Raw genomic sequence first — 15,933 nt, 5'->3', positions numbered from 1 at the left:
TTGGACTCAACATTGCCACAGCCTGGAAACAGTAATTACCCTCATTCCCTGCCTGCAACAGGAGTTTCGGTGGTGGGCAATAGCCTGTCACCGCAACACGGGACAGCCATTCACCTTACCCACAGCCAGGCAGACTTTGACAACAGATGCATCAGATTATGCCTGGGGGGCCCATATGGCAGGAAAATGTATTCAGGGTACATGGTCCGCAAGTCAAATGCATCTACCTATCAATCAAAAAGAGATGCTAGCTGTTCAGAATGCCATAACAGCCTTCAAGGATATGCTGCAGCATCACAAGGAAAGCCTATCTCTAAACAGACTATTTCAAAGTGGATAGGCCATTGCATTCGTTTCTGCTATTCACAGCATGGCAAATCATTGCCTAAGGACATTAGGCCACACTCAACCAGAGCAGCAGCCACTTCAGCAGCCTTTCTCAGAGGAGTACCAACCAAAGACATCTTAGAGGCTGCTACCTGGAGTTCAGTGCATACTTTCACAAAGCACTATCACCTACCTCTCTACTCTAAAGCCAGGGTAGGCTTTGCCACTGCAGTTCTGCAGGGTCTTATAGCCTCTCCTAATCCTATTTAGCTCCAGCCTCCCAACCTTAGCTTTGGGATTCAACCCAATTGTAATGACTGCAATAGTGAAACACGGTGAACATAGTACAGTTGTGTACCTACCATAAATGTAGATGTTCGAGTGTATTCACTGTTGCAGTCTAGGTTACCCTCCCTCCATGCCCCCTTTCCTTTGCTGGAATTTATCCGTACTTCTCTATCCTATACAACCTATGTGGTGTATTTGCTTGTAGATGAAGGAAAAAGTTGTTTTATGTGCATGCATGCTGATTGGCATAAATTAGAGTACCAATTTTGGGGCACCTGACATCTGGGGCAAGAATAACTGAAGAAAATGGCGTTGGCTGCATCTTTTATACCCCTGGCACACTGACGTCAGGGAAGAGGCGACAGCAACCAACGCCGGACCTAGACTTTGGAACTCAGGCCGACTGCGGGTAGCCTGCCAGCAGGATAACCCATTTGTAATGACTGTAACAGTGAATACACTCGAACATCTACATTTATGGTAGGTACACAACTGTACTTTCTATTTATTGTTGTGGCAAGTTCACCAGAGCGCGTGGCTCGCAGTGACTTGGATTTCTTTAGGTGGAGCATGTCCATCAATTCTGAGTTGGACATGGCTTTGTAAGTCAGACAGAGATTACCTCTGAGTAAGCGATATGCCACTGAGTACAGCTGGAGTTTTTTCAGTCGGGCTGTATAGGACATATGTTTGAGGCCAGTAATTCTCTTGGTGAGGTGCTTTTGTGGTCTTTCCAGCTGTTGGAAGTGTCTTGTGAGGTACATCCCAAATGGGGCGTTGTACTCTATGATGGGTCTGATGAGTGACGAGTAGAGGGGCACTATAACCTCTTTATTTCTAGATGCGAACCCCTTAGTAATTAGATGGGCCACATATAAGGATTTCATAACTATTTTGGCAATATGATTGTCAAAGGAGAGATTACTATCTACCTGGGTCCCCAGATCTCTTATTACCTCTTCTATATTAAGGGGGCTGCCGCCTATGTGGTAATTTGTGGGTGTTTTGTGTTTCCCAAACGAGATGACTATGCATTTTTTGGCACTTAGCTTGAGGCCATGACTTTGACACCAGGTGTCTGTTTCAGTAAGGCCTTTTTGAAGGATTTCCGTGTCAGCCGGAGAGTCAATTATGGCTCCCAGTTTGCAGTCATCGGCGAACTTGGTTCTCCTGTGTTTGCCTGTACTTCTGAGAAATATATGGCAAACTGTAGGGTCCCAGAACCAAGCCTTGCGGGACACCACTTGTGACTGGTTTAGAGTCGGACCTAGAGTCCGCTATTCTTACAGTGTGAGTTCTTTCTGTAAGCCAGCTGGCAACCCATCTTGTGACGTAGTGGTTTATGTTCAGGCTGGTGGGTTTTTCTATAATACCTGAGTGAGGAATGGTGTCAAACGCCTTGGCGAGATCAAGGTAGGCTGTGTGAACCACTTTTCCCTCATCTATGGCCTTGGTGACAGTCTCGAAGAAGACAACCAGGTTTAGTAGGCATGATCTGCCCTTAACAAAGCCAAACTAGGTCGGGTCAAGTGTTTGGGGGTTCCCAATGTCTTTGTTAATGAGTTCCATGATGATGCGCTCCATAGCCTTGCAGACCAGGCTAGTCAGGCTTATGGGGCGATAGTTACTAGGGTCAGTTGTGGCCCCTCCTTTGTGAAGCGGAATAACTGTTGTGCGCCATTCTATGGGCATATAGCCTGTGGAGAGGCTGCGGTTGAACAGCTTGTTTAGGTGGGGGTTAGTTTGTTCTGTAGTTCGTGCAAGACGCAGCCTGGGACACCATCTGGCCCCATTGTTGCTGTGTTTTTGGCTTTTGAAAGGGCTGTTTTCACCTGTGCTTCTGTGATTTCTGGGACACTACACTTTTCTGGTATTGTTGTGGGCCATTTTGAACGTGAGAGGGAGGTGAAGTTTGCACTGAATCTATCTGCCAGGATGTTGGCAGTATCAGTAGGTTCAGTATATTTTGTGCTATTTTGCACTAACTCAGAGCATAGCTGCGAGTTGCCACTTAGATTCTTGACATAGTTAAAGAAGTCTTTGTGATTATCTTTCGAATCCTTGGCTATTTTTCTTTTGAAGTTAGCCTTGGATGATTTTATGAGGAACCTTAGTTTCTTACTGATACTGATCAAGGATGTCTTTCCTTCTTGGGATTTGCTTTTTTTCTGAACTAGTTTCCTCCTTCTGTTGTATAACCTGTTTATGGCAGGGGTCCACCAGTCTGGTTTCATTCTGTTAGGGGAGCGAGTCTTGGTCTTGCTAGGGATGGCACGATCCATGCATCCTTGTAGGTGCTCATAGAGTGCAGTTGTAAAGGATTCTGCATCTTGGGCAGTGTTATCCTTTAGTGTGGGGGCTGTGAAACTTACCACCTCTACCTTAAGTAAGGTGAAGTTTGCTTTAGAAAAGTTTTTCACTGTGGTTTCCGTGGTTGGGGGTGGTGGTGGGGTGTGGACATCCAGGGTGATTAGTTTATGGTCTGAGATAACCAGTGACGGGTTGACCTCCAGTACGGAACACCTGTCGCCCATGTTGGTGATGACCAGATCCAATATGTTGTGGCCTCTGGTAGGGGAGTTTACCAGCTGATCCAGGGCATTTGAGTTGATAAATTCCAGGAAGCGCTGAGCCTGGGAGTTTGTACTCAAGTAGTTTTCCCAGTTAATGGTAGGGTAATTGAAATCGCCCAATATCAGGGTGTTCGGTGGGGCCTTCCCGTTTTCCAGTGTCTCCAGAAAGGCAGAGTGGTGGTCCTGCATCATGGAGGGTGATCTGTAGCAGGCCACAATTTGCATTGCAGATTTGCCCGATGTTAGTTGCACATGGATGATCTCAGAGAGGTAGTATGCTGCGCCACTACCCTGGAGGTGTGAGTATCCTTGATGAATATGGATACACCCCCTCCTTTTGTGTTTCGATCCGTGTTCTGTGGCTGAAATGTGTGGTATGAGTTGTAGCCCAGTAGTGCTGAAGTGCTCTCTGGAGCCTTGAACCAGGTTTCAGTTACTGCACAGATGTCGACGTTCTCCATACTTAGGAGTGCTTCGAGCGCATGCATTTTGAGATTTAAACTCCTGGCGTTGAGTAGCATAACCCTCATTTTTTTACTTGTGCTGTTTACGGTGGTGGGTTTGAATTTTGAGCCTCACCTAAAAAAGGCACTATGGGGGCAGCAAGAGCCTTGGCCAGTATTCAAAAGCCAAGGGGTGACAGTTGCAAGCCATCTCTTGCGAAGCAACGCGGTTTGTCGAGCATGTCATCCCAGGCTGACAGACACTGGATCCCCTTTGAATGACACCAGAAGCTTAGCCAATTGTTGAAATTGATCATTTTTTCTTTATACTGAGGTATCATTCTTGGTGAAGGCAGGATGCTACTCAGGGTCAGGGTCATACCTGCCTGGGCTACATGATCAGAGAGCTCTTCCATGTCTCTTTTCATGTAGTCCAGGGAAGTACATTTCAGGTCATTCACACCAACATGAACAATGACAGAGTCATATTTGTACTTGTTCTTGAGTGACCTGAGTGTTTGTGTTATGGGGTGGATTCTGGCTCCCAATAGGCAGCTAACAGTAACCTTCTCCTTGCCTAGTGAGTGGGGCATCAGTGTGCCTGACTATTGAGTCACCTATTACTAGTGTGTTAGGTATGTTATTTCGCCTTAAGGGCTGTGATTGTGCGGCACATTGATTTTGTGTTTTATGTGTTGTCTGGCTTGTGACGGGAGGTGCAGGTTTTGTGGGTGTCTGCTTTGGAGCTCTCTGATGCTTTTGCAGGTTTTTATTTAGAGCCTCCGAGTATGATTTTGTGTATTTATGTGTATTTTTTGCCAATGCTGGTTTAGTAGGTCTATGTGAGGCTGGAGGAGTGGTGCAAGTGTTAACCTTCTCCTCATGACTGTCTGTTCCAGTCTTGGGTAGAGAGACCTTGGTCTCCAGTTTGGCTGTATAATTGCATTTCTCGCATATGTTAGTCTTTTGTGGTAGGAGGAGAGGGTTGTCTGTGTACATGAGGCACTTGTAACATTGCCTCAGGATACCCAGATTCACCAGCTGGACTGGAGAGTACACCTGAAGTTGCCCTTTGGTCATGCCTGAACAGTAGGGTGAGCTGCTTAGTCGCTTGGTTGGTGAGGGGTGGATAAAGAGCCTTGCCCTGCTGGGCAGTCGAGTGTCTGGGTATATTAGTGCTTGCTATTAGGTCTGAGCAAATTCTGGACTGTAGGATGCTTTTTGAGTGCTTAGGTTGAGAGTTGGACTAGTTTCAAGTGAAAAACTGAAGAGGAGACTTAGTGGAGCCGGGAATAATTTAACCCTAGCTAACCAGTGCTGCCCAGCGCACAAAACCGTGCAAACGCGGTTTTTAAACTACTAACTTTTGGGCTGGAACCACTCCTCCAGGGACAGATGGCAGCTCAAAGTTCCCCTCTCTCACAGGTGAACAGAGAAACATCCCTCTATCCAAGTAAGGTATGGGCAACTCAGAAAACTGTAACACAGCCCTGAATTCAGCACTAGCCTGAAAACTGGACTATACTAGCTTAGAAAGGTGGGAAACAAGAAAAAAAATTTTTTTTTTTAAAGATAAGGCAAAAACAGTAAAAAGTACACTTAAAACAGCTTTAAACGACTACAAACGATCAGAAAAGGCTATCTCAAGTTGGTGTGTAGCCTGCAACAGTTAATTTATTTAAACAAAAAACCTTTTTAAAAGTGCAGGCAGTCAAATAAGTACAATATGTGAAAAAATCAAGCTTTTAAATCACAATAAGTGCTGGAAAAATCAGTGTTTAGGTGGAAAACAGTTAAGTACAGCAAGAAAATACATAAAACTGATACTCAATCACTCCAAAGTCTCTCTTTTAAGCTAGAAGGCTTGTATCAGTTTAAGGCTTTCTAGTGCTTTCCAGTAGGTTAGTTACAGGAAAGATGGGAAACAAGCACAGATGTGGTCTTTTAAACCAGAAAGTTGAAAGAGATGGACAACTTCCCGAATGATCAGTAAACAACAATTCCTGGGCCAAGAACCACTCCTCTTGTAGACAGGCTACCTAGTACTTACCACTCCCATTGATAAGCTAGAAGGCTGCACACCAACACAAAGGCTTGGGGGGCTCAGAAGTTTACAAAAAGTCCTGGATACAGCAAATCTGTACCTGGACTAGACTAGTTATGGGAAAGGTGGGGATCAAGTGCAAACACGGGCTTTAAAACCAGAAAGTTGAGAAAAAACTGCCCAAACGGCCAATAAACTACAATTTCTGGGCCAGAACCACTCCTCTTGTGGTAGATAGGCTACCTAGTGCTTACCACTCCCACTGATAAGCTAGAAGGCTTCCCTCCAACACAGAAAGGCTTGCGGGGCTCAGAAGCTTACCAACAGTCCTGGATACAGCAACTCTGTATCTGGACTAGACTAGTAACAGGAAAGGTGGGAAACAGCGCAAGTGCGGCTTTTAAACCAGAAAGTTGAAAGAGATGGGGAAAACTGCCCAAACGGCCAGTAGCTACAATTTCTAGGCCAGGAACCACTCCTCTTGTGGTAGATAGGCTACCTAATGCTTAGAACTCCCACTGATAAGCTAGAAGGCTTCCCTCCAACACAGAAAGGCTTGGGAGGCTCAGAAACTTACAAAAAATCCTGGATACAGCAAATCTGTACCTGGACTAGACTAGTTATAGGAAAGGTGGGGAACAAGCGCAAACGCAGGCTTTTAAGCCAGCAAGTTGAAAGAGATGGAAAACTGCCTAAACGGCCAATAAACTACAATTTATGGGCCAAAACCCACTCTTCTAGTGTTAGGCTACCTAATGCTTAGAACTCCCACTGATACCACTGATAAGCTAAAAGGCTTCCCTCCAACACAGAAAGGCTTAGGGGACTCAGAAGCTTACAAATAGTCTTGGATACAGCAAATCTGTACCTGGACTAGACTAGTTACAGGAAAGGTGGGGAACAAGCGCAAAGCAGGCTTTTAAGCCAGCAAATTGAAAGAGATGGAAGAGCTTCCCAAACGGCCAATAAACTATAATTTCTGGGCCAGAAACCTGTCCTCCTGTGGTAGATAGGCTACCTAGTGCTTACCACTCTCACTGATAAGCTAGAAGGCTTCCCTCCAACACAGAAAGGCTTGGGGGGGGGCTCATGAGCTTACAAACAGTCCTGGATACAGCAAGTCTGTATCTGGACTAGACAAGTTACAGGAAAGGCAGGAAACAGGAAAGGCAGGAAACAAGCTAGGAATTTTTTTTTTACAGAAAAGCAGCTAAAACAGCAGTAAATACAATTCAAATGCAGTGCAGGCTAGCACACGTGTATCAATATTACGGCAAATACAGTTTAATTAAATGCAATTAAATTAACAAATGACAAAAAAATGTGGCCTCTGGTAGGGGAGTTTACCAGCTGATCCAGGGCATTTGAGTTGATAAATTCCAGGAAGCTGAGCCTGGGAGTTTGTACTCAAGTAGTTTTCCCAGTTAATGGTAGGGTAATTGAAATCAATATCAGGGTGTTGTGGGCCTTCATGTTTTCCAGTTTCTCCAGAAAGGCGGAGTGGTGATCCTGGGTCATGGAGGGTGATCTGTAGCAGGCCACAATTTGCATTGCAGATTTGCCCGATGTTAGTTGCACATGGATGATCTCAGAGGTATCATGCTGCACCATTAACCTGGAGGTGTGTGTATCCTTGATGAATATGGATACACCCCCTCCTTTTGTGTTTCAATCCGTGTTCTGTGGCTGAAATGTGTGGTATGAGTTGTAGCCCAGTAGTGCTGGAGTGCTCTCTGGAGCCTTGAACCAGGTTTCAGTTACTGCACAGATGTCGACATTCTCCATACTTAGGAGTGCTTGAGCATGCATTTTGAGATTTAAACTCCTGACGTTGAGTAGCATAACCCTCATTTTTTACTTGTGCTGTTTACGGTGGTGGGTTTGAATTTTGAGCCTTGCCTAAAAAAGGCACTATGGGGCAGCAAGAGCCTTGGCCAGTATTCAAAAGCCAAGGGGTGACAGTGCATCTCTTGCAAGCTTATCGAGCATGGCATCCCAGGCTGACAGATACTGGATCCCCTTTGAATGACAACAGAAGCTTAGCCAATTCTTGAAATTGATCATTTTTTCTTTATACTGAGGTATCATTCTTGGTGAAGGCAGGATGCTACTCAGGGTCAGGGTCATACCTGCCTGGGTTACATGATCAGAGAGCTCTTCCATGTCTCTTTTCATGTAGTTCAGGGGAGTATTCAGGTCATTCACACCAACATGAACAATGACAGAGTCATATTTGTACTTGTTCTGGAGTGACCTGAGTGTTTGTGTTATGGGGTGGATTCTGGCTCCCGATAGGTAGCTAACAGTAACCTTCTCCTTGCCTAGTGAGTGGGGCATCAGTGTGCCTGACTATTGAGTCACCTATTACTAGTGTGTTAGGTATGTTATTTTGCCTTAAGGGCTGTGATTGTGCGGCACATTGATTTTGTGTTTTATGTGTTGTCTGGTTTGTGACGGGAGGTGCAGGTTTTGTGGGTGTCTGCTTTGGAGCTCTCTGATGCTTTTGCAGGTTTTTATTTAGAGCCTCCGAGTATGATTTCGTGTATTTATGTGTATTTTTTGCCAGTGCTGGTTTAGTAGGTCTATGTGAGGCTGGAGGTGTGGTGCAAGTGTTAACCTTCTCCTCATGACTGTCTGTTCCAGTCTTGGGTGGAGAGACCTTAGCCTCCAGTTTGGCTGTATAATTGCATTTCTCGCATATGTTAGTGTTTTGTGGTAGGAGGAGAGGGCTGTCTGTGTACATGAGGCACTTGTAACATTGCCTCAGGATACCCAGATTCACCAGCTGGACTGCAGAGTACACCTGAAGTTGCCCTTTGGTCATGCCTGAACAGTAGGGTGAGCTGGTTAGTCGCTTGGTTGGTGAGGGGTGGATAAAGAGCCTTGCCCTGCTGGGCAGTCAAGTGTCTGGGTATATTAGTGCTTGGTATTGGGTCTGAGCAAATGCTGGACTGTAGGATGCTTTTTGAGTGCTTAGGTTGAGAGTTGGACTAGTTTCAAGTGAAAAACTGAAGAGGAGTGGAGAGGAATAATTTAACCCTAGCTAACCAGTGCTGCCCAGCGCACAAAACCGTGCAAACACGGTTTTTAAACTACTAACTTTTGGGCTGGAACCACTCCTCCAGGGACAGATGGCAGCTCAAAGTTCCCCTCTCTCACAGGTGAACAGAGAAACATCCCTCTATCCAAGTAAGGTATGGGCAACTCAGAAACTTTCCCTGAATTCAGCACTAGCCTGAAAAGAAAACTGGACTATACTAGCTTAGAAAGGTAAAAATGTTTTTTTAAAGATAAGGCAAAACAGTAAAGTAACATAAAACCTTTAGCGACTACAAACGATCAGAAAAGGCTATCTCAAGTTGGTGTGTAGCCTGCAACAGTTAATTTATTTAAACAAAAAACCTTTTTAAAAGTGCAGGCAGTCAAATAAGTACAATATGTGAAAAAATCAAGCTTTTAAATCACAATAAGTGCTGGAAAAATCAGCGTTTAGGTGGAAAACAGTTAAGTACAGCAAGAAAATATATAAAACTGATACTCAATCACTCCAAAGTCTCTCTTTTAAGCTAGAAGGCTTGTATCAGTTTAAGGCTTTCTAGTGCTTTCCAGTAGGTTAGTTACAGGAAAGATGGGAAACAAGCACAGATGTGGTCTTTTAAACCAGAAAGTTGAAAGAGATGGACAACTTCCCGAATGATCAGTAAACAACAATTCCTGGGCCAAGAACCACTCCTCTTGTAGACAGGCTACCTAGTACTTACCACTCCCATTGATAAGCTAGAACACAAAACTTGGGGGCTCAGAAGTTTTCAAAAGTCCTGGATACAGCAAATCTGTACCTGGACTAGACTAGTTATGGGAAGGTGGGGATCAAGTGCAAAACGGCTTTAAAACCAGAAAGTTGAGAAAAAACTGCCCAAACGGCCAATAAACTACAATTTCTGGGCCAGAACCACTCCTCTTGTGGTAGATAGGCTACCTAGTGCTTACCACTCCCACTGATAAGCTAGAAGGCTTCCCTCCAACACAGGCTTGGGTCAGAAGCTTACACAGTCCTGATACAGCAACTCTGTATCTGACTGCTAATAACAGGAAAGGTAAACTGCAAGTGGCTTTTAAACCAGAAAGTTGAAAGAGGTGGCCTGCTATACATAGACCTCCTGTGGTAGAGGCTATGTACACCAAGCTAGGCTTCCTCCAACAGAAACCAGAAACTTTACAAAATCCTGGATGCAAATCTGGACTGGGAGTAAGAAAGAAACAAAAAGCAAGGCTTTAAGCAGTTGAAAAGATGGGCCTGCAAGCTGAACACTAAACCCATCTTCCTACCTGTGCTTACTTTCCACTGATAAGCTAGAAGGCTTCCCTAGCTTAGCTCAAAACACATAGAGTTGGAAGAAATCTTGACTTTTCAGGAAAGGTAGGAACAATAAAAATGTTTTGAAATAAAATAAGATAAAGCTTTAAAACTTTATTTCTGTTTTTTTCCTCCTTCCATTATATTTTGTTCCTTCCTTCTTCCTTCTTCCTTTCCTTCCTTTCATGTCTCTTTTCTTTCTTTAACATTCTTTTTTTTTTTTCTTTTTTTTCTTTTTTCTTTCCTCTCTCCTTTTTGTTGCTGTGCTCTTGTCTCCATTCTTGGCTTCACTCCTCTGTGTGTCTCAGTTTTTTAGTGGTTTTGTCATTGTTCCTGCATGGGTCTTGCCTATTGTTGTTTTGTCTGGTCCTTTGTCTCATCCTGCATGCCTGTCCTTTTTTTCCTTTTCTTCTCTTTCCTCTTTTTTTCTTCTTTCTTACTTCCTCCTTTCTTTCCTCCTCTTTTTCCTCTCTTTCTCTTTTCTATTTCTTTCTCTCTCTTATTATTTCTCTCTTCTTATTTATTTTCACTTATATTTTCCTTTTTCTTTTTTTTTTTTTGTTTTTCCCTCCTCTTTTTTTTTTTCTTTTTCTCTCTTTCCTCCTCCTGTGCCTCTCCTCTTTTGTATGTTCTCTGATATGTGTTTCTCTCTCTGTATTGTATATAGAATATATTGTATGCTATCTTTCTTTTCTATATGTTGACAAAACTGATATAGTGGTAGTAATATGTGTGTATGTGTAATATGATATTTATGTGAATGTATAATAATGTATGTTACTAAAATATGTATTTTATGTTATGCAATGACAATGTGTGTGTGTATCATTGTCATATTTTATGTATAGCTGTGTATGTGTACATTGTATGTTGTAAAATATGTGTATTGTATCAGATCAATATAACACAAAATATGTGTACCATTTAAGCTTATTAGGCAAGAAAAACTAATGTAATGGCATCGGCTGCATGTTTTATACCCTGACGACCTGGACGCCATGGAAGAAGGGACAGCAACTGACGCAGACCCAAGACTTTGTTAATCAGGCGATCATGGCAACCTGCTAGCAGATTACCCAAATGTAATGACTGCAACAGTGAATACACTCGAACATCTACATTTATGGTAAGTGTACACAGCTGTACTTTCTCCCTTGCCTAGACCCATGTTCTTGTACGTAAATGAAAAATTCTTCACTCAGCTTCTGTATGATATCTTCTTCCCATCTTTCATGTGGGAAGAAGTGATGGAGGTTCAGCAGTGGAGGTAAAGCCCCTCCCCCCAAAACAGTGGCTTTTTTTAAAGATGTGGGAAATTTCCCAAACCTTTCAGTGTAAAGATGCTACCAGCTGCTTAATTTAGTTCACCCTCCATTGCCAGTCATTTACAGTTCCATTATCTTACTGAAGGGGTGGGATAAAAAGGTGGGGGAACTTAACACTGAACTATTTCCCAGTTAAAAAAGCTGATTGCAAGCTAGAAAGTTGATTCTAAAATTAGACTGGGACTTTTGCTTTTGTAATGAGGTAGCAGAAGACCTCCGTTAGGGATGCCCATTCTCATCCTACACCCAAGTGCTCAAATCAGCCAGATTCAAGCAAAGTTTTTCTGAATTGCTACTTTCCCTTTCTGAAGCTGACAAAGGAGAAAGGCAAATACTTGATTTTTATGAAGAAGCAAGTATTTGCCTTTTTCTTTGAACTAACCTTTGAGGTGATAAGTAGTAAGAGGTGTTGGGGTGCAGGGGCTTGTGCACTGATAGATCGTCTTATCTTCTAATTACTCTTGGGTGAATTTGCTATGCAATGTTTGCAGCTTATTGTCAAGCCTGATAAGTTATGTTTCAGACGAGACAGAATTAAATGTTTGTAGTGTGTATATTTTAACCAAGGTACGTCTGTGGTTGGGTGGAAATCCCATGAAGAAAAAGCAAGAAGGAAATCTCTAGCCTATGTCACTAGCAGTGTGGACCTTGTGTGCAGTTATGATAATTTTGGGAGGGTAGATATCTGGATTTGCAAAAATGAGGCTGATGCTATACATTTCCACAAGTTATTCAGAGGAAGTTGGGTGGGCTATTAGGGGGTGGAATATATGTATGGCACTTACACGTGTACATTGGTTGTGAAAGTAATACATGCAGTCTTATTTTAACTCTATTGATATCACCCCTTCTTTTTTGATTGTTTTATCTATGTTTATTTGGGACATTATATATTTTCTTACTGCTGATTGCTGCACTAAAAGGCGTATCATGGAGGATATGTTTGATTTTACTGTACATGTAATACAAATGTGTATTACACTTTCATATCAAGCTGCCTGAGAGTGTATGTGTGTGAGAGAGAGAGAGAGAGAGACTGGATGGGATTAAGAAGATTGTTTGCATTTGTGTACAAATACAGTAGCAGTCACGTTATTTCCGTTTCCCCTACAGGTCCTCGGATTTCAGCTTCATGGTGTAAGTGATGGATCATTTTATGGATGCTGAAACCCAGACTGACCCAGTACTGGTTCTCTCTCTAGCACATGCAGCCATTCTAGGCCTGTTGAGTGAAAATGAACTTTTTGGTGCCAGCATCAAACCTAATGGTTTCTTCTCAGAAAATGGACGCGAGTCTGACATAAACAGGCACAACACTGAAGCAGTCTGCGTTAAGACTGAGTTAGATTCTGGCATTGGGATGGTGGAAGAGAGAGGGCAATGTAGAGAAGAAATGGCTAATGAGATAGGTGTGGCATTTACAGGGAAACAGACAAGGAGAAGGAAGAGACAGCCTGTCAAACTTCTTCCTAAAACAAAACCACAGAGGGCAAAAGAGGTATCTCCAGAGCATGCTACTCTTGAAGCAAATGAGCTTGGGCAAGAAGATTACAATGATCAGACTGCTGAGAGTATGCAAGCAGAAGAAGTCAAAATAAAAATGATTGACCTAAGTGCCTACAGAAGGAAATCTTTGCGCCTTCACCCTGCACCAGAATCCCCGAGGAATTCCTTTATTGGAGAGTTCCCCAGCCTTGGGTTCCAAGATTCTTATGAAGCTGCACAGAGCAATGTTATAACTGCTGGTCCTCCTGAAAGTACTGCAGCACAGGATTTACCAGGCCTAAGTAACTCTGCAATGAATCCAGGGACTCTCCAGATGCTGGATATGGGCAAAGAGAACGAGCAACAACAGCAGCAGCAGCGGCAGGAACAACAGCAGCAGCAGCAGGAACAGCAGCAGCAGCAAATGACTGTACAGAACTTTGTATGGCAGGAGCAAATGGACTTTGAGGAAGAATCAGCAGCAGAGCAGGTTGATCGAAACAGAAGGGCCCAGATGGATCGGTTAGACATCAATGTGCAGATTGATGACTCATACTTAGTGGACATGGGAGATGGGCATAAGCGGTGGCACTGCCGTCTGTGTGAAAAATCATACACCTCCAAATACAATCTGGTGACACATATCCTTGGCCACAATGGTATTAAGCCTCACGAGTGCCCTCATTGTAACAAACTTTTTAAACAACCAAGTCACCTCCAGACACACCTGCTCACACATGGGGGCAAGCGGCCACACAAATGTGAGGTATGTAGCAAAGCTTTTACTCAGACTAGTCACTTGAAAAGGCATATGCTTCAGCACACTGACATTAAGCCATACAGCTGTCGCTTTTGTGGTCGTGGCTTTGCTTACCCCAGTGAGCATAGGTCTCATGAAGCTAAGCATGAGAGTGGACGTTGCCATGTTTGCATTGAGTGTGGTTTGGACTTTGCAACTCTGACACAGCTGAAGCGTCATCTCACATCCCACCAAGGCCCTTCCCCATACCACTGTGTGGAGTGTAACAAGTCCTTCCACTACCGCAGCCAGCTACAGAACCACCTACTGAAGCACCAGAACGTCCGTCCATTTGTCTGTAAGGAGTGTGGCATGGAGTTTGCACAGATTCATCACCTCAAGCAGCACTCCTTAACCCACAAGGTAAGCCTGATGCCTGTTGGAAATGCAACAGTGCATATGTTACTGAACAACAGTTTAAATGTCTTAAATGCATCCTTTATGTCTTGTCTATCTCATTAAAATTCTTGGAATATAATACGTAACATTATTCAGTAAAAATTGGCAATGTGAATAGCAGTCATGCCACTTTAAGATGTGAGAAGGAATGTTTCATTTTCACCAAAACAGTAAAGGACATTCTTTTTTATGTACATTCTTTTTGTGTATATTTATTTTTGTATTAATACATTAATAAGTGCATTTTTGTTGAAACATGAAGTGGGATTATATATAATAGAGCAGAGTCCCCTCTACCTTTTACTTAATGTGTACCAGTCTTGAGCCATCAGTCTATAAATTTCTGTTTTCAGAATCATTGTTAAAGATCAAATAGCACATAGTTGTACTGCTGCAGCTGTCAGGAAAATACACAACTTTTTGTTATATAATCAATACCTGAAAAAACACCACGTAGGACAAAGGAAGGATCATGTCCAATAATTTTAATGATAAAGTGCTTTCGACCTAAATGATCTTGTTCAAAATAAATACAAAATGTAAATGAAGCATTTAAATACTGTCTTTAAAAAACTCCCATCAAATCAGAAAACTCAGTTAATCTATTAAGCTATTAAAGCAATACTGTAACATGTTAAAACATTTTAATAAATTACACTGAATAAATCTTACTTACATGTATCATGATGTTGTCTTCTGTTAAGTACCACTTTATAGCTGACGCTACTATTCAGTCCAGGTGTTCTATACACACAAAGCTTTATGTCTCGTGAGGAAGAATGCAACGAGAAATACTTGTTGGGCATTACCACACATTCTAATCCAATAGAGTCCACTTTAATCACAAGAGAATTTTCATCTACTGAGGAACGATCAGGTGAAGGTATGGAGAAGGTTGCGGTTTGGCATGCCACTATTCAAGATAATGCTTTTGGTACCTATTTTAAACTTTAACGAAAGCATCGTCAACATTGAACTGCCTTCAGATATTCCCTGAGTGGTTCTCGACAAGGACTGGCTTTTCAGAGATTTAGAAGCGTCCTTTTTAAAAATGAGAAGAGCACAATGGGGCATTGTTTTTTTCAAGTATTGTATTAAAGTGAAGAAAGTCTCCAAGGGACTTAAGGTTGCTAACAAACCTAGTTGTTGGTACAGTGTTAATTTTTTGCAAAAATGGAATGAAGCAGCAAGTAAGGCAGTATTATACAGATGAAAATGTCAAACTAAACAAATGAGTCCATGGACTCATGGACAAACTCAGTTTAGCAGCATCTTCCAGAGAAATAGTTGAGAGGTTAAGGAAAATAGACGAAAAGGTAAAATATTGGATTTGGATTTAAAAACAAGGAAAGAAAAGAAAATATGAAGGGACAGAAAGGAATACCAGGCATAAAAGGAGACCACCTTAAAATGTTTGGTGAGTGATAATGTCTTGCGAGAAAAAATTTCAACTAAGAACAGTCAGTTCATGAAGGAAGACATGCACATTGGTAACAGCTCTACAAATAAAAAACAGAAGCATTTTTTCTCGCTCAGTCAAGAAGGTTGGAATACAAAAAGAAAGCAGTGACAACAATCAAATTTTCAACAACAAGCAGCAACTCGAGAGAGAGAGAGAGAGAGAACAGACTGTCCCCTTGATAAGCAGACTTTCACCACAGAAGCAGTTTTCACAAGATCAGAGAAGTAATCTTATCCACTTTTCCAGCAAACCAAAAAAAAAAAGTAATGAACAATTCAAAGATAGCACCTATACATTATAGAATATTTAATTTGGCTGACAAAATTTTAACTGAAGAAGAAACCAAAGTGTTACAGAAAGGTTTATCCTTCATTCCAGCAGCTAGGTCTGACTTGGTCCAAACCATCGATTTAAAGGGTTATACAAGGAAT

General features: G+C 42.5%; 1 protein-coding gene across 7 annotated transcripts in view; it reads left to right on the top strand.

Annotated features, from left to right (window-relative positions):
* ZNF710 (zinc finger protein 710) overlaps window positions 1–15,933 on the top strand; it is a 914,149-nt gene that overhangs the window by 638,093 nt on the left and 260,123 nt on the right. For all 7 annotated transcript variants that reach the window (XM_044078292.1, XM_044078291.1, XM_044078290.1 and 4 more), the window contains one exon: window positions 12,471–14,004. In XM_044078292.1, coding sequence (XP_043934227.1) covers window positions 12,502–14,004 — 1,503 coding nt within the window. In that variant the 5' untranslated portion in view covers window positions 12,471–12,501. The remainder of the gene's footprint in view (window positions 1–12,470; window positions 14,005–15,933) is intronic.

Source organism: Protopterus annectens, chromosome 7.part0, assembly GCF_019279795.1.
Source record: "Protopterus annectens isolate FY-2018-M chromosome 7.part0, PAN1.0, whole genome shotgun sequence".
Lineage (NCBI taxonomy): Eukaryota > Metazoa > Chordata > Ceratodontiformes > Protopteridae > Protopterus > Protopterus annectens.
The sequence above is the reverse complement of the archived record's forward strand: the minus strand, read 5'-3'. Positions and strand labels throughout refer to the sequence as shown.